This window comes from Trachemys scripta, chromosome 2 (assembly GCF_013100865.1).
Source record: "Trachemys scripta elegans isolate TJP31775 chromosome 2, CAS_Tse_1.0, whole genome shotgun sequence".
NCBI lineage: Eukaryota > Metazoa > Chordata > Testudines > Emydidae > Trachemys > Trachemys scripta.
This window is the reverse complement of record NC_048299.1, coordinates 186,067,133-186,090,716: the sequence shown is the minus strand read 5'-3', so window position 1 is coordinate 186,090,716 and position 23,584 is coordinate 186,067,133. Positions and strand designations below refer to the sequence as shown.

Here is a 23,584-nt window from a genome sequence, read left to right as displayed (position 1 = left end):
GAAGAAATACTTCCAAATTTGTATTTTTACGACTTTATTTGAACAAAAAAAACCCAGACAGTTTGCATTAATGCAAAGTCATAATTTCCTAAGGATAAAATGATCAGAAACATTAAAAATAAAATCAAAAGAGAAGAAACACTACAAAACACACACTATTTTTCATTCACAAGTTAAAGGAGGTCAAAAAACTCCAGCCTCCCCTACCACTTCGTTATGTGCTATCTGTACCAGAACCAGTGGATTGAAATTACTGTAGTTTCGTGTCGGGTGTAATTTGATCTCAGCATCTGGGGGGTGGCGCTTTGCATTGTGGTAGCTGTAGTCATTTTTCCTTTAAGCCACCATTAACTGTTGACGCGAAGAGAATTTCTGTGAACTACAATTCCCAAGGCTTCGTAGTATTTTTTTCCAGGGACCTTTGCAAACGCAATGGCGAGGAAGTTGCAAATGTCAGCGAGCAAAGGGTAATGTAGGTTTCTCAAAGTAAATCAACAAGGTAAAAGCAAAACTCAAAGTCAGAGATTGCTCTAATTCTGTTTCATTATAAGGGCTGCACCTTTCGTGCACACACTATGCATGTGTTGCTTAGGTGCAGACTACAGTAGGATAGATCTATGCAGCAATCAAGGGACGCTTTAGTTCATCTAATCTAGATCTTAGTTTGTTGGTAACATATTAAGACTTGTTTTCCCTCATCATGTTTTCTGCTTCGTTTATGCGAGTTATTCAATGCAGCGAGAAGTTACAAGGCTCGCCAGGAAAGTGGTTACTTGCACCCCATGGGAAGATGTTTCTAAGGACTTGGCGGTGTTTTAGGTGGGGGCAGGAATTTGCCCACAGAGAATCTGTGTTGCGCCCTCGTATGATTTTCCAAGTTGCTAAACAAAATATCTGGACCCAGGAGGGGTCCCTGAGAGCTGGGAATAAAAGCAAACAAGTGTCTGTGCAAAGAAGTCAAAAAGGAGGAGCACCCGTGTCGGCTGCTCAGAAAGGTAAGTGGGCCAATGGCCAGTATTAATTAGGAGCAACATGCATTGTTTTTAGAGGCTGTTGCTGCAGGAACTAGCTGCAGCCTTGCAATTGAGATTTTAGACACCCAGAACTGAGGAATTAAAAATTGTGGTTCCCACAGCTGCAACTTGTTCCCTGTACACATTGCATTATTTTGCGTGACTTCAAACAATGTTAACTTTTAACTTGTATGTGTATATTACACACACAGAGGGCAAAATTTTGCTTGGGGTCCCACTTACAGCTCTTCTTGACTTTATTGGGAATGGTATCTGTATATATGAGGGAAGAATCTGATGCATCAAGTGTTTGAGGATGTGGGAGGACTCTGAATACATGTCTACATTAGAGAAAAAAATAAAGTCCATGTGTTGCTAATTCAAGTTAAACTTTAATGATGTTATTAGCAATAGGGACTTTGTTTTTTGGAAAACTTTCCTGTTGTAAATGCTTGACAAACTGGACAGTACTGCTCCAGTTGTGCAAATTTAGGCTTGTATTTTGTATGCCATCACACACTTTCTAATGCATACTAAACTGCTGAGTGGCAGGCCTCTTATATTTAGACTAATTGGAGTAAGCCTAATATATTTTGTAGGATCATCTTAAGTAATACACGGTGCCTCTCCATCTATCCCCCCCCCTGTGTAAGTTTACCACTACATTCCCATTCCCTTGCCTTTTGCCTGCCTGCAGTCAGCTTTTGGTATCCCCATGGACCAGGAAGCCAGGAGATGAAGTAAAAGTACATTTTCCAAGCAGAGAGTCCACACGAAGACTCTCATGGTTAAACCTCTGCTTCTATAAACTCTTCTAAAATCATTTTCTTCCTCCAACGCACACATCAAATTTTCTTATTGATATCATAACAAAATATTTTTTCTTTTAGTTTGGGTGGGAAGGAAGGGCTTTGTATCTAATAATTTCCACATCTATGTATTGGATTGATATTTGATATCAGTTTCATCAATCCCTATCTAATATGGAAATTGTAACTCACTTTTGTGGATTTCTTCCATATGGCCACAACAATGGTCTTAGATTGAACATCATCCATCAATTCAAATGGAAAAAAACTGAATGGAATATAGAGGTGACTCAAACTCTTAGACAATGAATTCCAATTCAGTGATATTAGTGCCCATATAAATTCTATGTCCATGTGATTTCCTGAAGATTAAGACTGGCTGGGTTTAATGACCTAAGAGAGCAGTTTCCAAACATGGTCCATTTGCTGGTTGCCAGCAGAGTTGGCTGATCACATGGTACTGGCTCCTTCTTTACAACTGGTACATCTTAAAAATAGTGAACGCTTTCCTAATAGTGCATTTCCATGTACATAATTAATATATTGTAGTTGCCACTGACGTTGTCATTTGATCACCAGTGGAAGGGGAGGCAGTCCATGTTGTTCCAAATGGGAAGGAAGATGGCCCATAAGAGACTTTGATGTAGTCCGTGTTTGGAGATCCCAAGTTTGAGGTGTCTCAACTAGGTATTAATCCCCAGGAACTGCCTTGGGAATTCATGATTCTTTGCTTAAACCTTCAATAGAATGAATAAATAAATACAATGCTAAACAATGTAATTTTATTTCTCTGAGGCCAAGGAGGTTCCACTTTCATAGATAGACAAAAGTGAATGTCATAATGTAATGTCTTAATTGATCTTGAATGCTTTGAGTGTCTGTCAAGCAGTTACAATATGTAGCTTTTGTTACAGTAAGCCAATTTAGTTCCCTAAAGGCTCTAGCAGTTTTTTCTGTTTAGTTCCACTACTAGTGAAATAAAAATGAAATACTTTGCTTAGTGGTAGAGTAGGACGAGAGGGCTTTTCTTGGAATTATAGTAATTTAGTTATCTTCTAACATTATTATTATTATTATTTATTATGGTTGTAATTATGTAATGTATGACAGTTCCATCATATGACCTCTAGTTCCTCCCATTCATTCCTTTGAGCAAGAAGTGATTGTTACACAGCTTCAGAAAGTGAAAGGGCTTTTCTTTGGATAAAACCTTCTCAGCTGATAAGGCGGCTGTGGAAAGTGGGAGGAAAAGAGGTTATTAAACTTTCCTCACTAATTTGGACTTTGCTAAAAAGCACAATTTATAATCCACACAAATTGGTGATCTCTTCTCACTTCTCAAGAAAGATTTTATAGCAGAGGTTGTAATAAGGTCTCATAATAACCCCTTACTCTTGTACATGATGAAATATTATAAATAAATTACAATTGACTAAAAAAAGTATATGCTTTTGTGGCATCCTTGCTTTTTATTGTTCACGTACTTGGTAATTCCTCATTCGCAGTCTTTGTCAGTAGTGTTGACTCTTTCCCCCATACTTTTGTTAAAAATTTGCTATAAATGAATGTTATATTATAACTTGAATACTTTGCAGCTGAAATGTATTACCAAAACTTAAAAGAAAATGACTTTGTATTTCAACATGAGAGCAATAGCACAGGTTGTTCTGGGTTTAAACTAGTTGAAAGGTTTAATAAAAAATTCTGCTGGAACTGACAAAAACTTCTCATGGTCTCTTTATTTTACTAGTATAACAGAAGGAATGGACTAAAAGCTGACTTTTTTTCCCCCTTATCAATATGAGACCTACTTACCAAAATGCTAATTGAATCTTAGACTGGCACATAGAAGAGAAAAAAATTATTTATATGATACACTTATGCTAATCTTATTAACTGACATTGTAACTACTATATTTTTTCTCTCTATTACAGTGAAAGAAGCTGGAAGGGATTTTACCTACTTAATAGTGGTGCTCATTGGGATTGGTGTTACAGGTTATATAAAAAGCTGTATACCCTATAAATATTCTTTATTTATTGTTCATCAGATTAGATTAGTTCTCATTTTATTTCTTTTGTTTCCCTCTATTTCAGGTGGTTTGTTCTATGTGATTTTTACAGAACTATTCTCTTCCTCCAGTCCCAGTAAGATTTATGGCGATGCCTTGGAGAAATGCAGATCTCACCCAGAGGTTGTTTTTCAAACCTAAATTACAGTTTCACAGTTGAACCAAAGGATTTCTTATTAATTGCTGTCTTTCAGATCTTCCATTCAAAGAGCATGTACCATTAAGCTCCAAAGAAAATTCCAGTGGACTCAGTCACACACATAATTCCACTCAATATAGTGGGAATTGGTGCCCACTAAAATACACCATTTAGTTTCTGACTGCTTTCTTCACCAAATGATATACTCTTCTTATTTATAGTGTGGTACTGCACAAGAGTCTCATTAAGATCAGAACACCATTGTGCTAGATGCTATACAAATCTGCAGGAAGACATGGCCTCCCTCACCCAAAAAACTTAGTGTAATTTGAAACAAAGTGACTTTAACAAATAGTAGAAGGGAGGGAAGGATGAAGTTAACAGTAATAAGACCATGCAGTTGTGTAGGTTAGCTAGATATAAATAAAAATAAACTCAGAGCTAGATGTTAAAAATCACATTTTCACATAAAGCCATAAATGTGTGTAATAGGCTTCCAGACAAGATTACTGAAGTGTCAGTGGGATTCATCTAGAAATATCAAAAATATTTAGAAAGATAAAAATAGAGATCTATACTTTGGAACTAGGCTTATAAAAATGATAACCTCATTCTGGTGCCATACTGCAAAATCATGCTTCCTCTCTGATCTGACTAAACTAAGTTTGAAAACCTGGCTGATTTTTTTGCTGTGCTTTGGAACCAGATTTATAGAAATGACAAAACCTTTTGTTTCTAGTTTTTAATAAAAGGAATCATTGCTATTTTATTAGATTACTTTTTAAACTACAACTTTGAAATATCCGAGACAATGTCTCTGATGAGATGGGAGTGCATTTTGCTTTTTCTTTCTTTATATAGTAAACTTGGGAAGACTAAAGTCAATAATATACATACAGTACACGTAAAAGTTAGAATTCTGTCAGCTAAGATAGAGGCTCATAATGCAGATCTTTATAGGATTTTAAGGATAATTGAATAATCTAGTTTATAAAGAAATCCATTGAAATATAGAAATACTATTTGATATGAATCTGCTGCTGTCTTCTAGTATGTTTCCTAAATTCTTGGGTTGTCACTGTCATAGTATACTAGAAACATTTGGTGAAACAAAAATTATTTCAGATGAGGAGGTGGGATGACACTGGAGTATCTGTTTGAATGTGACCCTTTAGACATGCTATACCTCATCTCTATTCTTTTTCTTAGGTAATAGGTGTTTTTGGTGAACCCATTAAAGGTTATGGTGAGCCAACGCGACGAGGAAGACGACAGCTTGTCAGGTACTTGTTTGCATTTGTTCTGTACAAACACCTATTTCTGCAAAGACGCTTTGGGCCAAGGTTACATCTAGACTAACTTAGCTGCATAGGATATATTTGATCTGTCATTTATAAAAGGAACTGAGCAATCTCTTTTGCAGGGCTACTTACATGGCACATAGGTAGCAAGTGTTTGCTAGGGTTAAAGAACATTTGAGAACAATTTTAGGTGGAAGATTTTTTCCAAGTTCATCTTTCTCAGGGCACAGAATTTGAGTTATTAGGGTTGCAAACAGAGTGCCAATATTTTTCATCTTCTATTTATAGTTTTGCTGATCATTTAACCCGCAGAATTATTTGTATAAATTGTAAAGTATTATGCGGGGAGAGGGGGAGAGAGTCTGTTTTGTTTAAAGAGTAGCTAGACCCTGTTTCCTGAACTGCCACCTAGAAGAGCATTTTATTTTTAAAGGAAGAGAGAAGTCTGGAAAGGCTCTTTTTTAAAAAAAAAAAAAAAAAAAAAAAAAAAAAAGGTCAGTCAAGGACAGGTTTATTTTCCTTGTCCTAAATGTAAAGATGCACGAAGGTCCTTTGTCCCAATTGGTCTAATTCCTTCTCTTGTAAGACTGGCAGGAAACTAAAGAAACACCTTAGTGGTAGAATACTAAATCGAACATGCTTTGTAAAAGCTTTAATACTGAGGGTTGGAACCCTCAGGGAGTCATGAGGTTACTACATGGTGGGTCACAAGCTGTCAGCCCCCCCCTCAGACCCCACTTTGCATCCAGCATTTATAATGGTATTAAATATATTTAAAAGTGTTTTTAATTTATAAGGGGGGTCGCACTCAGTGGCTTGCTATGTGAAAGGGGTCACCTGTACAAAAGTTTGAGAATCACTGCTTTATTATGATACAGCAGAAAGTCTGTTTATATCCAACACTGACCACTTTTCAGTCATATAGTTCCTTACATTTGATGCTATGCATATACTATACACTAATCATTTTGATCTCACACAACACCTTTGAAATGGATGTAGTCCTCTGAAAGTGTGAGAATCTATTACATTCCCACTTCTTTCTTATTTGTCATATTCACTTGCTCTAGCTCTTCTTAAATTAAATTAGAAGCACTTTGGGAGCATGGACTTCTTATGGCTTAGTACAGTGCCCAACACGATTAGATCTCAATCCCCACTCGGGCCTTTGAGCTTCAGTTTACCAAAATGGATTTAGTGTGAGGCAGATTAATGGGCCTGCATAGAAAAACTGAACCCCAAAATTGAGGGTTTTTTTGTTTTTTTTTTTTTTAAAGGAAAATAATTTTTCTCCCAGTTAAAGATTGGGTTTTTTTTTTACCAGATTGTGTGTCAAAAATGCTGCTCACAGTTGAGCTGCTGAATACTAAAATGTAAAAGGGAAGTTTTAAGCATCTATCCATAAAAACAGGAACTGTCCCTTCTCGGGCCCTAGCTGAATGAAGAGGTAATTGGTTCCGTCTGACGAAGTGGGTATTCACCCATGAAGCTTATGCTCCAATACATCTGTTAGGCTTAAAGGTGCCACAGGACTCTCTGTTGCTTTTTACAGATCCAGACTAACACAGCTACCCCTCTGATACTTGGTTCCTATGATTTCAGTTCCAACTTTTTGCTAGCTGTGCATTTTTTAAAGTTATTTTTGAGTCAGGACTTTTGAGGAAGGTTGCAATCAAGTCTGTGGCCTGATCCATGATCTCACGTGTCTCAGAATACCTATGGGCCTGCTCACTGGGTATATGTTTGGTTCTCTGGACTTTCTGAACCCAAAGTTACCACAATGGGGAGCTCCTTCATTAGCATAAAGGTAATTAATTAGATCCCACTGGGAGATGCTAGTGACCTCAAGAGAAGTAGTTCCAAGCAGGAGGAACTAGCTATGTAGTGCAACCATGCCTGATAATGTTTTGACTTACTGCACGCTCCTGGTTGGCTGTTGAGTAGTAAGAGTTCAGCAAAATGAAACTTTTAAGATTTGACATCTACAAGCAAGTAATCTTTAGTCAGCCACCAAGTCTATCAAAGTTAAATTTCAGAGCCAATAAAACCACTGGCTTTTGTGGATTTTTTTTGTTTTTGTTGTGTTTTGTTTTTTTTTTCCAGCCATGTACCGGCTTCCTGAAGCTGAATAAAACCACAGTCAACAACCATTATACATAAGCATTAATTTGTTTTGTTTTTTCCAATCTTTAATAGTAGAGTAACATATCTACTTCAGCATTCTTGCTCTTGATTTTAACTCCCAACGGACAACTGATATTGAATGCACATGTGTATGGCTAGAATCCACAGAATTTATCTGAAAATGGGACCTACACAGTAGTTCCTCAGATACCTAAAATGGTCCTAGGTTAAACAACTTTCCTGTCTAAAAGATCATGCCAGTGTCTCTTGAAAGCACTGGAATACATCCCCTCCCAACATAGCTAAGCAACTTTTCTATGTGAGAGTGTTAACTCAAATCCAATTCATTAAAATAGCAAGAAGGCCACACAGTTTTTTAAAAAGTACAGTCTGGCACCTTTTCCTTAAACTGTCTTATGTCTAACAAGTGAGAGTTAAGACCTTCTGTCTATTCAATTGCAATCTGGCATTGAGATGTAGGTAAGATCATACATTGAGACAAAATTGCTGTCTGTACAGATGTTTCTCTTCACATAATAGTGCCTGTAATACACAGAATGTGTAACAGGTTTCCTTGTTCCTTTTTCTTAGTCACTTTGAGTATGTAAAAAATGGATTGAAATACATGCGCTTGAAGTTCTACATTGAGGGCTCAGAACGGGGAAAGCAAGGGACAGTCCATGTGGAAGTGAAAGAGGTAAAGTTGTCTCAATTAGTTATACAGTCAACAAGCATCACCTGACGCTTAAACTACCAAAGGGGAAAAAAATAACACTTGCATGTTTTTCCTTATTACAGAATCCTGAAAGCAGAAGATATGAGTACCGTTACATATTTGTGGACATTGAGGCCTACCCTAGAAGAACCATTGTAATTGAAGATAATAGATAGTAACTTGGTTCTTCCACTGTGACAGTTCTTGAAGAGTGCTGAATAATGCACAGTCAGTGTACAAATGAATGCCGAGTGATGCAGCATACATCTACAATTTCACAATCTTACTCCCTTACTTACATCCGTGGAATCTCATTGAAGGTACTGGGGTTGCACAGGTGTAACTGGGGCCAGTAGAGAGTTGGTCACTATCAGTGTATTTATAATGGAAGTATAATAGGATTTGAAGTGAACCAAATTTTAAAATAGTGTCCTCCTTTATCGCAAAAAGGCATGAGATAGGAAAGAATAGTTATACAATGAATTTAATACTGGATAGTATTTCTACACAGAACCCCTAATATTGTCTTCCAACACTTCAAAGTTATTTTTCTTTTGTTTATATTTCACAACAGCACTTCAATAAAGAATGACATACAAAATGTAGAAAAATACATGTTCATTTATGTGCAGCCACTGTGTTTGATAGTGAGATAAAATGAGAAGATATCAGCAATGCAAGGAGACTTTATTGCAGATGCAGCTATGAATATGCATCACAGTATTGCGTGGCCCGACAAGATGAATTAGGATGAAAGGCAATAAAATTTAGCAGCTTCTAAGAAGTCTCAATAGAATGAGGGAGGTACAAACTTCTGAGCTAGTCAGACATATAGGACCTGGTCCTGGCACTAACCTAGCAGAGAGGACTTGATTGTAGTACTCAGTACTGTGGGGATTTTGGACTGCAAAGCAGTCCCTATATAACTATGGGGAGTAGTTGTATGGCAAAACTTCATATTGTGGCCACTGTCTATTAGATGGAAAACAATGCCACTTTGGTACCGGGTATCTCCTTGATCATCAGGCACTTTAGAGACCAGGCCAAAATTACTAGTAACAAACCTTCAGAGCTGCAGGTCTTCATGCTTTAGTTGTGGTGCCTTAGTTCTGAATCACTTTCCCCTATTTGATGAGGCAAATCTCTCTGCTCTTCAGAGGAGGCTTAAGGGACTCTTGTTGTTTAAATGACCAAAAAAAAAGCCAAATTGATTCCTCCACCCTTTGCTTCACTTCTATACAATGCTCTGTGCCACAGCATGTGTTACAGGCTAAGGAAGAGGGTTTGTTTTTTTTTAAATGGGAGCCTGTGTATGATGGGGGCACAAACTCCACAAAGGTGAGAGTTAAGGAGCTGCTCTGGCCACAGGAAGTCACACCCCTTTACCGCTGCTGGGCCTGATCCTAATGAAGGGAAGAGTTCAAAAAGGAGCAGCTCAGTCTAGACTGACTGAACAGGAGAGCAGTTTGGTGCTGCAGCCTCCAGCGGAGAAGCCACTGGGGCTCCAAGCAACCAGGCCCAGGCCTCACAGTCAAGCTGCTGCAAGCCTTTCAACAGTGGAGGCCAAGGGTGACGCGTTTCTGCAGATTAGGGAAGATGCTTTGGCGCATGACCTGAAAAGACAGTGAGGGGAACCCCAAGACAGACCTGTCGCACAGCTGGACAAACAGAATCGGGTAGGAAGTGACGCAGGGAACAGGCATAAGGGCATCCACCCTTAGGCCATGTATCTGGCCCATTGTTAGGAAGGATCCTGGGTTGGAACCTGATGCAGCAGGATGGGCTCAGGTTCCCCTACCCCCCACCATCGGCTCTCGCCCTTGGGCGACACCGTCACTGGCTCTAGCTGCTAAGCCAGGCAGCCAAAACTCTTGCCATTGGATGACATTATCACTGGCTCTAACCACTCGGCAAAGCGGCCACAGACTCTCGCCGTTGGGCAGCAGTCTGGAGTATTGTCCCCACAACACTGTAAGTATATTGGAGGTTTGTATAAAATTCATATTAAATTTTTTCAGGTTGATTTTACTAGTTGAAGGAGCATATACCATCCCATAATTAGAAACACACTGAAGGTGACTAAGAGAAAGTATAAATGTTATATCCACATCGTACTACAGAGTGCACAAAAGGGAATAGGGCAGTTTGTGCGTGTAAACAGTACCATGAGCTGACTAGGTTGATGGTCCCTTGGGAAAACATAGGGAAATAATTCCAATGAAACAACTTACTGCCCCAAATATACTCCATAAATGCCAGTTTGTTGAATTCTAGTGCTAGAAAACTGGTGTCCATTTTGTCCAGTTTAAAAAATTTATTACCAAAGCATCATTTAAAAACTAGAACATAAAGCTATGCTCCCAGGGATTCCATACTTTTGCAAAGGAAGCCAAGAATGCATCCCATGAGGTGTGCATGACTAAAAAATCATGAAGTAACAGCTTTAAAGATAAATTTCAGGTTTCAGAGTAGCAGCCGTGTTAGTCTGTATCCGCAAAAAGAACAGGAGTACTTGTGGCTCCTTAGAGACTAACAAATTTATTAGAGCATAAGCTTTCGTGGACTAAAGAAGTGGGCTGTAGTCCACGAAAGCTTATGCTCTAATAAATTTGTTAGTCTGTAAGGTGCCACAAGTATTCCTGTTCTTTTTTAAAGATAAAGTCCAAAATAGTTTAATGAAAAAAAAAAATCAGACTTTATTAAGCGATGTGCTATTTTCTTAAGATTTATTTTAACAAATTAAAAGTTAAATCAATGGTTATACCTCAACCCCTAATGTTCTGGTTTTTTCCTACAGAAGTTGTATATATTCCTTTTGGCATGACAATACAGGTTGAAAGTCTCAAGAAAAATAAAGAGAAAGCGATACTGAGCAAATATATTGACTGATGTGGCTATTTTTATAAAGTCCACAGCTCACAGAAAGGGAGGATTTAATAGTCATGATATATAAACTCCACAGCAAAACAAAACCTCAGGCAGGTCTGTTACCCTGGGTTCTCTCAATCCAAAGCTCTTGGTAACTTTTACTCTGTGTGAGGTGGTGTCAGGAAATAAATCAGGGGAGACGTGGCTGTCCGATAGATGCCTGGCACAAACAGGACAACACAAGAGTGCTTTCACTTAAAGCTAAACTTTACTTAGTCTCAAGCACTTACACACGTCCGCAACAGGTTAGTAAAACACCCGCAACCCTTGATAATTACACGCTGAGTGTGGCTCTGGAGTGACACAGCAGCAGGCTTCCGGTGACCAAATCCGTCCGCTGGTGGGGACTGCAAGATGTATCCAGAGGGAGAGTCCCAAACGAGTCCAACTACTCAAACTTTCCCCCTTATTTATACATTAGTAATGGAATGACATGTCCCTTAAAGAAAATTTGATAAGTAAGCAGTTTCAATGGTCAAGCAAGAGGTTCCTTCTGATTATTGATTAACCAGGTGTGGGGTTTTTCCAGAGTTTGTAGCCTTGAGATCCCAATAGACTTTCCTGTGGCACATCCTGCTCTTTTAAAATGCATGTATCAGCAACTTCAACACAATTCTTATCAGGAAAGATGTAGGGTCAAGCTGCCCTTTCTCTGGCACCCAACACCCCCACCCCCTCCTACGTTGGTTAAGCTGAGACTGCTGAGTAGGCTGCTTTTAGCAATAAGCCATAGTGGTTTCAGGCACTTTACTAGTTTGCCAAAATTTTCCCGTACACAACTAAAAAAGTATCTCCAGGTTTGTATCTATTTATTGAAATATATACATTTGTCACAGTTGCAGGGTTAGATGTCTCCCCGTCCCTCTCTGGGTCTCAGTGCACCCCAAAGGTGACAAGCCTCAAACTTTCACCTCTCTCTAGCTATAGTTATGTGATTCTCCCACTTCTAGACCAGGACCTGTGTTACAGATCCCTGTTTGCTAACCAGGATTAGCTCAGCAAACCCAGCTTAAATTCAGTTCCTGCAGTTCTGTGCTAAGGGAGCTGTGGCCAGTGGTACATACACAGTGACCATTCAATCTTTGAACATGGATTTTTAAATTGATTACCTACCTCGAGCTTACTATTCCTGTATTGGTAGCCAAGTAAGCCCAACTTCTTCAGATTCCCTCTGTAAAGTGTCTTTGGTAGCCATTCCCCTGAAACGGACTCCCCCCGCACCTCTCTTTCTAGAGAGTGACTAAGGGTGGAATTCAAAAAGGTATTTAGGTAATACCAAATGGAGGTCAAGTAGCTAAATACCTTTGCAAATCCCAATTGTTTAGAGTCCTTCTAGTCCTTAAGATTAGGCATGATAAGTCTCTTAACATAGAGCCAAGGCAGGTAGGTCTTCCCAGTTGTTAGCCCAGTTCCCGTTCTCTTAACAATCCTGAAGTGATTTACTGGAAGGTATTTTATGTTTAGTTATAGCAAAAACAAGCAGGAAATGAAATTAACAGCCCCTTTTGACTTAACACTAGTCAGAAAACATCCCTTACAGCAATTGCACAACCATATAGCATTCATGAATTAATACATAGCAACCCCCACATCCATCACAACAATTATATATATTGTATATTGCTAATAGAAAATAATGGACACAAATCATAGGTGTGCAGCTATTGATACAAATCTGATTAACCCTAAAGCATTTCAGTCTTTACTTAGTTATATGAAATAGAGTTTGGTTATGTTGAAGACAAGAGGCAGATTACAAGGTTAATAATATCAACCAACACTGACCAAACCAAATTCACATCCGTGAACTTCAGTGGAATGACAAAGAATAAGTTGTTTGCAGGATTGTTGTAGCCATGTTGATCCCACAATATTAGAGAGAGAAGGTAGTTGAAGTAATTTCCTTTATTGGACTTAATCCTTAGAAGTTGAACTCATTTCCTTTGTTCCTTAAAGGAAGCTCGTCAAGGCTAAGAACCCCACAATTCAATTTTACCTATAGCAGAAGCCATTAAATTGAACATTTGCCAGCTGTTTCTATAGCTTTCCTATTCCAAGTATAGGGGATAATTATGGAAGTTGAGATTCCACCATGTGGTAACTTTAATGACTGCTATGGTAGGTAAAAATACCTGCTTGTCAATCTTTGAAAGGGTCACTTTCAAGAATAAAGGCAATGGTCCAAATTCATCTTTTATGTCACTTCACTGAAAGTAATGCAGTTAGCATCTTTCACACCATCTCCCCAACTTTTAACATTCTGCTTTATTTCAGAATCTTCAAATCACTCTTACATTATCATGACAGCAATAAAAAGTAAACCATTAAGACATAATGTTCATGTGCAAGCTTCAGAGTGGCATATAATGTTTCCCTGCTTGTGCCTATCTGTTCCATTCTTATGAGCAGACACAGTATTGACATTTACAAGAGACCTGCTCTCCAAGGGTTTTATTATATGTACTAGGACAGAGCAGATAGCCACAGCAAAGGAAAAACATTAGGCACACGCAGCTGGCATGACTGCATTCTACCTTGGAAAAGAGTTTTCCCCTATACAGTACTTTCCGTTTACAAAATGTGTCATTGTGTTGTTAGTCTAGCTAGTAAAATGCCACATTTTTGCAGTAGAGTAACTCTGTATTAATGTATTTTTCTTTAACAAGTTGTCTCAACGTTCTTGTAAATTTCCATGTGAAATTCTGACATGAGGTTAGTTCTTCGCCCTTTACCTCTAAACTGCACTTCACTCCTCTGACTGAGGTTTGTTTTCAATGGGCTTCATCGCTGGGAAGAATAGCACTTCCTAAAGCAGGGCGGGGAAAAAAAAAAACACACACCACAAGTCAGTGTTGCCAAACCAAAAACTTTGAAAAAATCATGAGTCGGGTCCCAAAAAGTAATGAAACTGGATTAAAAATGAGATTAAAGAAATGTTGGGTTCTTATTAGTCTTTCCATTTTTGAGCCTCTTCAATGCACTTGGGTCACTTTTTCAAGTTTCTCTCTGCAACTATAAGGACTAGAAACTTGGTGGGGGGGGAAGAAGAAGAAGAAAGGTAAGTTAAACATCAACTATCACAAGACTTGCAATAAGATTGCAAGAATTGGCAACACTAATTATTGGCTTTAGATTCACTTCAATTAATTTGATAAAGCAAACTCTCAACCTTATTCTTAGTCACAGTCAAGACCCTTTTATCCTGTTCTAGTAGTAAAGGAGTCCTAAAGAGGGAGTAAATATCATTTACTTACAGATCAATGTAAGAGAGCCTTTGTGTAAGTGAGAATCAGGCCCTGGGTCTTCTGAATGCTGGACATTGTACATTGGAATTGAAGGCCCTTTAAATTCTTTAAGCATCTCAGCACTATTGGCTGGAAGTGCAGAGTTAAGCACCTACATTAAGTTGTAGTTACACTGACAACTCCTGCTCTCCTAATTCATGGTCTGGACCGGCATTGGTATTTGTCTCAATGCCCAGTCACCTGCCCCCTATTTAAGGATGAGTGCTACAAATACAGTTGTCAAAAGAGGTACTGACAAAGTAATATCGTTGTTTTGTATGACCCTTCAACGGGCAGCCACATTTGGCCCAGATGAGGGTACAGAGACAGACTATACCTGGTTTCTTAGGTACGGGGGAGGGATACACACTTCTAAAATATATGGATAAGTGCTTTTTGAATTTGACCTTAATGCTAGTGACCTATTGTAATTTACTGCAAGAAGCTGTAGGTATCTAATACTGAAGTACGGAGCTTTATGTACTGTACTGCTTTTCAGGGAGCTGTAGACTACACAAAGAAAAAGATGGGGCAGGGGTTCCAAACTTTTTTTGGTTTGATCCACCCCCAACGTGATTGAGCTGTACTCTGTTGCAACTGCCACATCTTACCTTTTTCCTGGGCAGAGATACTCGGAAGTTAGTAGGTGTCTGCCAGAGTGAGATTGGGCTTCCCAGCAGCGTGGCTGCTCTTTCCACCACATCACTCATTATGAAGGGGAAAGCTGAGGCATATTCAAACATGCCCTAAGCAGCAGCATTTGCAGTAAGGATGCACATGCAACCCTGGGCGTAGGACACCCCTTACAGGTTGGGGAAAGTTGCAGTATAGGACATTTTAAACCTATTCTGCATCCTTGTTTCTGCCTGCTTTACAAACAGCAAAGAGCTGCAGAGAAGCAAAATAATATTTTGCCTTTTATGGAAAAAATAGCAGAACCATAACCATAGGCATAAAAACTACTTATCTACCTTTTGCTTTTTTCTAATTACAGCCTAACCCACCTTAATGTTGTTGGAGTCTGTGAGGAACATGGCAAGACGGTCAATTCCTATCCCCCAGCCAGCAGTAGGAGGAAGTCCATATTCCAATGCTGTGCAGAAGTTTTCATCAATACTCATGGCTTCTTCATCACCTGCTGCTTTAGCCTAGGGCCCCAAAACAATATGAACATACAGTATTTCAAATATCAGTTTGGCAAGCCTATAGGCACTTGTAACTCAATGGTAAAAGATGTGCAGTACCAGCTATATGTCCCAAGTAACACCCTGACATTCTACTGACACATACTGCTGAAGCTGCAGCATTTTCTGTCAGCAGGGAAGAGGCTGGTGTTTATTGATTCAGTCTGGGTAGCTGTTGTCTGTATCTCTCCTTGACTGAGTTGCAGTTGAGTTGCAGAGCTGCAGTCCTTATGGATCTATATAACCGTGTTCTTCAAACAGAGGTGTAACACCTACATTTAGCTTTGCCCCAAGATAAAAAATTATATAAGTAATATCACCTTAGCAGCAGCTCAGAAGGGCAGAGATTTGGTTGTGACTATGAGTAAATGACTCCTGAGGCTGATGATGGCAGGATACAAGATGGTCATTCACTATAGGAAAACCTGAGCTTAAAGTCAGCTGGAGCCGTCCGGAGTGGAACTCTGATAAACATTTTCAAACCTGAGGGGCAGAAGCCCCATGGCTCCAGGAAATATTCTTGATAATTTAATCCCCGAGGAAAGCCTTCTGCTAGACAATTCACCATGTAATACTAGTTACTTTCCAGCTGGCTAAAGTGTCCTTGGTGAGGCTGTTTAAGCAGGGAGGATTCTTAACCCCTGGATGTAAAGTTATGAGATACTTCAGGTACTTCCATAGAGCAGACTTTATTGGGGAATAGACAAGGCATCTAAATGTGGTATGCTCAGTCAGCACACTCCACCTCCAAGTCTCAGAATGGAAATGTTAGCCAAGTGCAGCATCATGTGGGAGGGTCACACAAATACAATATGGCTAGAGAGTCAAAAAGCTCAATATGATTTCTGCTGTGGGCCCCTTAAAAAAAAGGGTAACTGGTAATGAGTGTCATGGGCCCAAAACATTTTGAAGAACTGACTAAGCACTACATATAAACCTTCCCTTCTACAGCCAATCACTAACTAGAAGCATTGGTACTAGCAAGAGAAAGAAAAAAAAATGAAATTGAATAACATTTTTCTTTATAATTTGGGTTTTTAGAGAAAACCACTGCCTTCTGAAAAAGCTCATAACATGCTACATAAATGTAGACAAAAATGTCTGTGGATGTGAAAAGAAAATCCATCTTTAACCATGCTTCCATAATATCACAGGGTTTTTAAATCAGACAAATGACAAATAAAAGATTCAAAGGATTTTTAAAATTATATCTTACCCAAACCCAATTGAAAGCAGATGAACATATTTAGATGAAAGCCTCCTCTGAGTTAAGCACAGCAAATTTAGCCCAACCAATAATTCAGGTGCAGTGCAGAGAACATAGATCAGTTCAGCATTTGGCTCAACAACATATTGCCTTATGGCTGTTAATTTTCAAGGCAAGAGCTTCCGTTCATTGCTCTTAAATGTAATATTTTAGTTCATACTGTTGTAATTTTGGAAGATGTTACCTTCGATTGGTCCTTAAAAAGCTCTCTCTGCCTCATTGGATCATTGAGCTCAGTGTAAGCATTGCAAATCTCCTTCTCCATCACAAAGAGTTCAAAACGTTCACTCAGGCCTTTCTTTGAACGATGCCTGGTTAGAAAGACAAAGTATGAGGCACGATTTAACATTTTGGTGTCCTGCTGCAGATTGGGATCAAAAATTCCAATAAAGAGTTCAACCCATACAAACAATTTAGGGTTTTGACTTCATTTTCAAACATCTTTCCCCTAGTTCTGTAGAAAGCCACTTAATTATACCATATGCCACTTATTTTCTGAAGTAAAATTATTTCATACTTATTAGAGCTGTGAAAAGAAAAAAAACTCACTACCAGCAAATCAGAGCCAAAACAGTGAAATTGTCATGGAAATTAAACATTTTCTAGAGTTAGTTTTGATTTTTTTCTTCCCTGCAACAACCACTTTTCTCTCTTTCAGGGGATGAAAGAGTGCCTATGAAAATGGCTGTTTCTCCAGAAAAATGTATTATGGATTATTTAAAATGGACTTTGAGACATATTTCCATCCTGGCCTTAACCAGACTTCCACTTTTGTGCCCTCAGTTTTTTAGGTGCAAATAAGTGTGAGCATAGTACAGGTAACAGACATCTATGTAGCTGGTTTCTGGGAACAATCACATTACTTTGACATATTAATAACCTAAATTGCATGCATGTAAACAGTTGTTTGAAAATCTGAGTCGTATGTCCTTATGTACCGTAATTGTGACTGAGTGTGGGTCCATGAAAGTAATGTATCTTGAGGGGATTCATTTTGCTGGAACTCAAAAACCTCAACTACAGCACCAGCAGCTGACTAACTTTTATATCATAATATAACAAAACAATAATGTGAACAGAAGTCACAATTTAGCTTGCAATAGAAAAACATTGTGACGAATAGACAGCTTTACTGAACCCTGAAATGAATTGAATATATGATTAGCTGAAGTTTAAAAATCCAACACTTGCACTGAAGTTACCTACCATTTAGCCAGAGGACTCATGATCTGGGGATGGTCACAAATGAATGTGGGGTTGATGCAGGAAACTTCAATAAACTCACCTACCAACTGCAAAGAGACAAGACTTCTGTTTTTCCCTTTTACTTGCATTTCATTTTGTTCTCAGTGTCATTTTATTATCCCAGATGGCACCAGTACGATTTCCATTCATCCCAATATTTGAGAAATTATTCCAATTTTGTCAGGCCCAACTAGTTTCAGGGATATTGATAGGCCCTAAAATCACTTTGGAGGCATATTGGGATGGACATTGAGTCCAAGCCCACTTTTGGGGCTCATTGTGAGAGGGAAGCGGACAGAAAGCATGAGAGGATGAGGAGCTATGAAAGTTAATACTGAAAATACATTAAAGCTGTAGTACAACCAGGAGAACACAGAGTTCAAAGGCTACTGGGTAGAAAGACTCAAAGATAAGGAGCAACAGAGGGTCCTGTGGCACCTTTGAGACTAACAGAAGTATTGGGAGCATAAGCTTTCGTGGGTAAGAACCTCACTTGCAAGAAGTGCATCTGAAGAAGTGAGGTTCTTACCCACGAAAGCTTATGCTCCCAATACTTCTGTTAGTCTCAAAGGTGCCACAGGACCCTCTGTTGCTTTTTACAGATTCAGACTAACACAGCTACCCCTCTGATACTCAAAGATAAGGGTCACTTGACTGCATCAAAGATGGCAATAAGGTCTTCAGAGGATGAGAATGGAGTAGAGACGTCACAATTTGATCACTGTTGGGGAGAAGCTAAGCTTCAGAAGAGATATCACTATTTCTTCTCAATAGTGGGAACAAAGGGAAAAAGGAAATCTATAATCCATTCTAATATTTTTAAGTTTTCAAAGGGATCTCAGGCAGTTAAGCATACAACCACATTTGAAAAACCCCAGCTCTAATCACTCTACTTAGTTACTAGTATATTATATGCACTATGGTAGAACCACAGAGTACACACTACGTGGAATGTTGTCAAACATACAGTTGAATACACCAGAATAATTCTGAAATTATTGACATCCATTCCAAGCTAACTAAAACCTCTAAAAGATCTTCTAAAAGAACCATATGATGAAAATATCTTTGATCAAGTTTCAGTAAAATCTCAACCAAGTTTTTATATATGTATATATAATATGTAGATCTTCAATTTATATATACAGTATTATATATAAGGAACCATACAGAAATATGAATTGAAGTCATCCCAATACACATAGCCTAGCATATTAAGATTCTTTAAGTATTATGTAACCAAAAGTTGGAAAATGTAGCAAAATTATACATAAGCAGGAAAAAAATAAGAAAACCTTATCTAGAAGTCTTGCTGCAGTCCGAGGAGAACTACATTGGATTCCCTTCTTCGCACATAGCTTGTCAAGGAACTTTTCGGCCTCTGTAAATGAAAATAATTATAACTGTGTGTGTCAATAAAGGAGCTCGGCTATGAATGAATTTTGTTTGCAGTGGAACAAAAGAAAGGTACATTTCCTCTCAATATTCAATATCAACTGCTGCTTACAATTTAAATTTTGACATAACAGAAAAATACAAGCTCTGGAAACCGCCCAAGCTTGTAATTGTCTCCATAAAGGAGATAGGAGCAGGAGCTAGAAAAGGAAAGTGTCAGGGAATTTAAAGTTAGTGAAAAGTGTCAGATTTTCAGGCCAGATCTGTCATGTACAGACATTTATCTATCTATCCACAGACCAAGTACATCATGGGCAACAGCTTCCTCCAATTCCCCCTGAACCCGCCAGTGGAACTCTGCTCCAGCATGGAGGTCAGGGGAGACTGTGTAGGGCAATCTCCACTCCTATTCACTCTTTGTTGAGAATCTCAGCTGAAAGGGCACAGGTGCCAATTAAGATAGCAGTTGCTGCAATACCATAGCCTATCCAAAAAGACTCCAATTTATTCAGATAGGCCACTGCACCACTGTCATCTGATACAGAGGCAACTCTCTTCTGTCACTTGGATTCCAGGCTCCATTTGAATCTGTGACTGAGCTGAATGACCCTATATCATATCACTAGTTCCCTGAGACAACTGAATTTCAGGTTTGGTCTTCCCTGCAGTGTTAGCTCGAGCTATAATGCGAGTGTTGCCCCTAATCTGACTGCTGCCTACAAAAAAAATCTTAAGCTCCTGTTCTAGCTGGCCCATCAATGGGGGTAGGTTGAAGTCTGAGTGCTGCTGATGCTGGGGCAAGTAATGCTGGGAGGTGGGCGGGCGGGGAACAGCTACTCTGTGCTGCTAATACCAACTGTGCAATTCATGTGTTATTTCACAGTGAGGCCACTCTCACTAGAGCTAGGCTAACTGAAGAGGCGTTAACACAAGTGTAGATAAGTTGAGCTGTCCTTGCACAATGAGTTAATTCCAATTATCCTCTAGTTCCAGAACACACTCGTGTTTCTGCTCCCTCATCTTAAATCACCGTGCCTGCTACCATTCTTGAAAACCTTTACAGAATAATCATGTTTATCCAACCTCCATTTAATCACAACTCCCTTTTATTTGAATCACAATTATGTTCCCCAGCATGAATTGCTTTCTTAAGTTGCTCCCCCTAATTTACTTGACCTCCATTTATCCAAATGTGTTTTCCTTGCACTTTTTTGGATATAAACCAGGTTGTACTGCATTTGCAATCTTAATTGTACAGTGATAGCTCTGCGTTCCATTGAAAACTCTGTAATTTCAGTCATACTGATGTGTTCTCATAGCTCCCATGCATAGACGCTAAACACATGGCTGAATTCATCCTCAGAGTTCTGCTGTGCTTCATTAGCATTACGTCAGGAGAGGCACCTGAGAGAATTGTAGCTTTGTATTCAATCTGTCCATTAGCCTGCATTTCATAACACAAGCCAGTTGCAAACAGAGAAATATATCTATCCTCTAGACATGGCCAGTTGCTTTCCTTGCATAACGATGGACATTTAGATCAAGGGCTGTGTACAATTCTTGTTTCCTTTTACACCACTGCTAGGTCAGAATGTGGGAGAACAAAAGCTAAAAGGGACAGGAAGCAATGACTGAGAATCCCAGGCCCCCCAACTAGAAAGGAGCTCTTCTGTCAGCCACCTTCCTGTCCACCCCACTTACAAGAACCATCTGTATAAGCCATGACTATTCCTCTCTCCCAATGTACCTATGTAAGGTATCCTACAAAGACACTTTTCTCTTGTTCCTTATACTCTTCCCAATCACCCCTTCTTTTGCCTGAAGTTCAAAACTTCCCACTACTGCAGAATTTCTGCCACCTCCCATCATTCCCCATTTTTTCCCATTATTCTCTTATGCCCACCCTTTCCTCTAACAGCCACACCTGTATTTCTTCTCTCTCTCCCCCCCTCATCCAGTGTTCCACCCATTGTTGATCTTTTCCTTCATCCTTGGCTCACTCCTCTTATATGCATAAGCTTTTATTCTCCCCCCCCCCCATTAAATCTCATTGCACCTGTGTTTCTATTCATGTTATTTCACACCAAACACCACGTTTTGTTTGTTTGTTTGTTTTGCTTTAAGAGTTAGCTGTGAACAGAGAAACCCATCCACCAAATGATTCTAATAGAACGAGGAAAGCAGTGTGAGCAAACAGCAGAAACTATTAACACAGCCTCCACTGGCTGAGGTCTGGGAACTCCTAGCAGTTTTCCCCAGTGTCTCAAAATTTGTTTCACGGGACACGGGACACATGCTTCTGTCTCTAAAGGGAATAGCAATTCTTGCTATTCCCTTTAGAGACAGAAGCATGTGTCGAATAAGATGCACTGAGGCAGCTCCTCTTTCTTTCCCCTCTATTGGGGTATGGAATCCCTGCCCAAGAACATCACCTCACTCCTACCCAGGAGTTGGGCTCCCCTGGCAGGAAGCCAGCTACTTCTTCATTCCTGCCTTGCTGCTCCCCTTCCACAGGGCCGGAATAAAGAGCCCCCTAATCCAAGTCCTCACATAGATATAGGGTACTTCACATAACATACACTGGTATGTATTCCTGATGCTACATCCTGGACCTGGGTAGGAAGTAATTCATGCTAATATAATCATGCAAATTAAACTTGTGTGTTTGTGCAACCATATAAAAACCTTTTTACATTACTAAATCACTTTTCTTTAACACCAGAATAGCAACTCATCCTTCACTGAGGCCTATTCATATGCCAGGCCTGGCATTTTTGTAGTCAGTAATTTTTCACTGCAATACAAAAGTGTCTTCTCACATTTCCACCATTCATACACAGTGGACTCAATTTTTCCTGAACTTTAAAAAAAAAAAAGAAAGAAAGAAAGAAATCACCTTTGGGCTGAAAGCAGAGAATAGAACATTTCTGTCTCAAAGGAATATTCAAGAGAAAGGCGTAAATAAGTGGGGGGAAAGTGACTCTAAATGGATAACCATACACTTTATGATAAATATAGGTATTACGGTAGAGACACACACAGACTTCTTTCCTCACCATAGAGGTGAAACTTAACCAGGGTGTGAAATACACTGTTACAAGAAGCGAGAGAATATCATGCAATTGCAAATCCTGTGAGACAAAAATTTCTTTAGTGATCATTGAAATGTCAAATGACTTTAAAATGAAAATTCTTACTACTTAATTCATTACACCATTCAAAACCCAGAGACAAGCCCTGACAGATTTAATGTACCCTCAGTATCCAGACTTTCTGGTGCTGGCATTTTTTCTCCCGTGATTTTCTCCAATTCTTCCATCATTCTGACTCGTTTAAAAGGAGGAGTGAAGTCAATTTCTACTGTCTTTCCCTCAGGGCCATCTGGATGGTAAGTGATCTTGTAGCCACCTGTCACATGCTTCACCATGCCTTAGGGTAAGTAAAATGTGAGGTGTCAGAGAAGTCATCTTAACCTGATGAATTCCTGGACTTTTACACAAGCAGCTTGCAACATATTGTCTGTTTTGATCAAGAGATACCAGACATTACCTGATCATCATTTACTGCAATTTATTTGCAAGAGGGAAGTCAGGGAAATTTTTCTCCTGTCCCCTCATATCTTGTTCCCTGGATCTAATTATTCAATATTATCCAAGCAAGAATGTATTATCTCCCCTCCTCCCCTTTATATTTGTCAATTGCTTGCATTTTTATTTGGGAAATACAAGTTATGTACCTTTTTCCACACCTTTATGGTCTCTGAGTGACTCTCACCCAACCCAAACCACTGAAGTTACTCATTAATGAATGTATACAATCATCACCCAAAGACATACCTGACAGCAGCTGTTCAGTGATGTCCATGAGATCATTGTAATCTGCATAAGCCATGTAGAACTCACACGTAGTGAATTCTGGATTGTGGGTTTGATCAATTCCTTCATTTCTGAACTGACGTCCAACTTCATATACCCTCTCCAGACCTCCAACTACTAGCATCTGGGAAGAAGATCCAGATTATTCCCTAGTGACTTTCTTCTCTGGAGTTGGGGGGGGGGAATAATTCTACATTACAAGTGTCTAACAAAGGATGGTTAGCCATACTATT

General features: G+C 39.1%; 2 protein-coding genes across 2 annotated transcripts in view; one reads left to right on the top strand and one right to left on the bottom strand.

Moving 5' to 3' along the window:
• The first annotated feature begins 399 nt into the window (after positions 1-399).
• TIMM21 (translocase of inner mitochondrial membrane 21) lies at positions 400-8,784 on the top strand. Its single transcript, XM_034762519.1, has 6 exons — positions 400-995; positions 3,758-3,820; positions 3,920-4,017; positions 5,243-5,316; positions 8,050-8,155; positions 8,257-8,784. The coding sequence occupies exons 1-6, from the start codon at positions 701-703 to the stop codon at positions 8,347-8,349; spliced, it is 729 nt and encodes a 242-aa protein (XP_034618410.1). The 5' UTR covers positions 400-700; the 3' UTR covers positions 8,350-8,784.
• Positions 8,785-10,995: 2,211 nt separating this feature from the next.
• The window catches only part of LOC117873303 (lysine--tRNA ligase-like), a 39,749-nt gene continuing 27,160 nt past the window's right edge, over positions 10,996-23,584 (bottom strand). The window contains exons 8-14 of the mRNA XM_034762518.1: positions 23,313-23,475; positions 22,732-22,905; positions 19,377-19,462; positions 18,043-18,128; positions 17,021-17,147; positions 15,390-15,533; positions 10,996-13,907 (exon numbers count right to left, since the gene is read on the bottom strand). Of these exons, the coding sequence (XP_034618409.1) occupies positions 13,848-13,907; positions 15,390-15,533; positions 17,021-17,147; positions 18,043-18,128; positions 19,377-19,462; positions 22,732-22,905; positions 23,313-23,475 (840 nt within the window). The 3' untranslated portion in view covers positions 10,996-13,847. The remainder of the gene's footprint in view (positions 13,908-15,389; positions 15,534-17,020; positions 17,148-18,042; positions 18,129-19,376; positions 19,463-22,731; positions 22,906-23,312; positions 23,476-23,584) is intronic.

What these genes read in the sequence shown, in the direction of transcription:
- TIMM21 (XM_034762519.1), top strand. Translation starts at nt 701, where the DNA reads ATGTTTTCTGCTTCGTTTATGCGAGTTATTCAATGCAGCGAGAAGTTA. An exon ending in CATTGGGATTGGTGTTACAG is followed by an intron (nt 3,821 to 3,919) that starts GTTATATAAAAA and finishes CCTCTATTTCAG; the next exon opens with GTGGTTTGTTCTATGTGATT. An exon ending in GGAAGACGACAGCTTGTCAG is followed by an intron (nt 5,317 to 8,049) that starts GTACTTGTTTGC and finishes CCTTTTTCTTAG; the next exon opens with TCACTTTGAGTATGTAAAAA.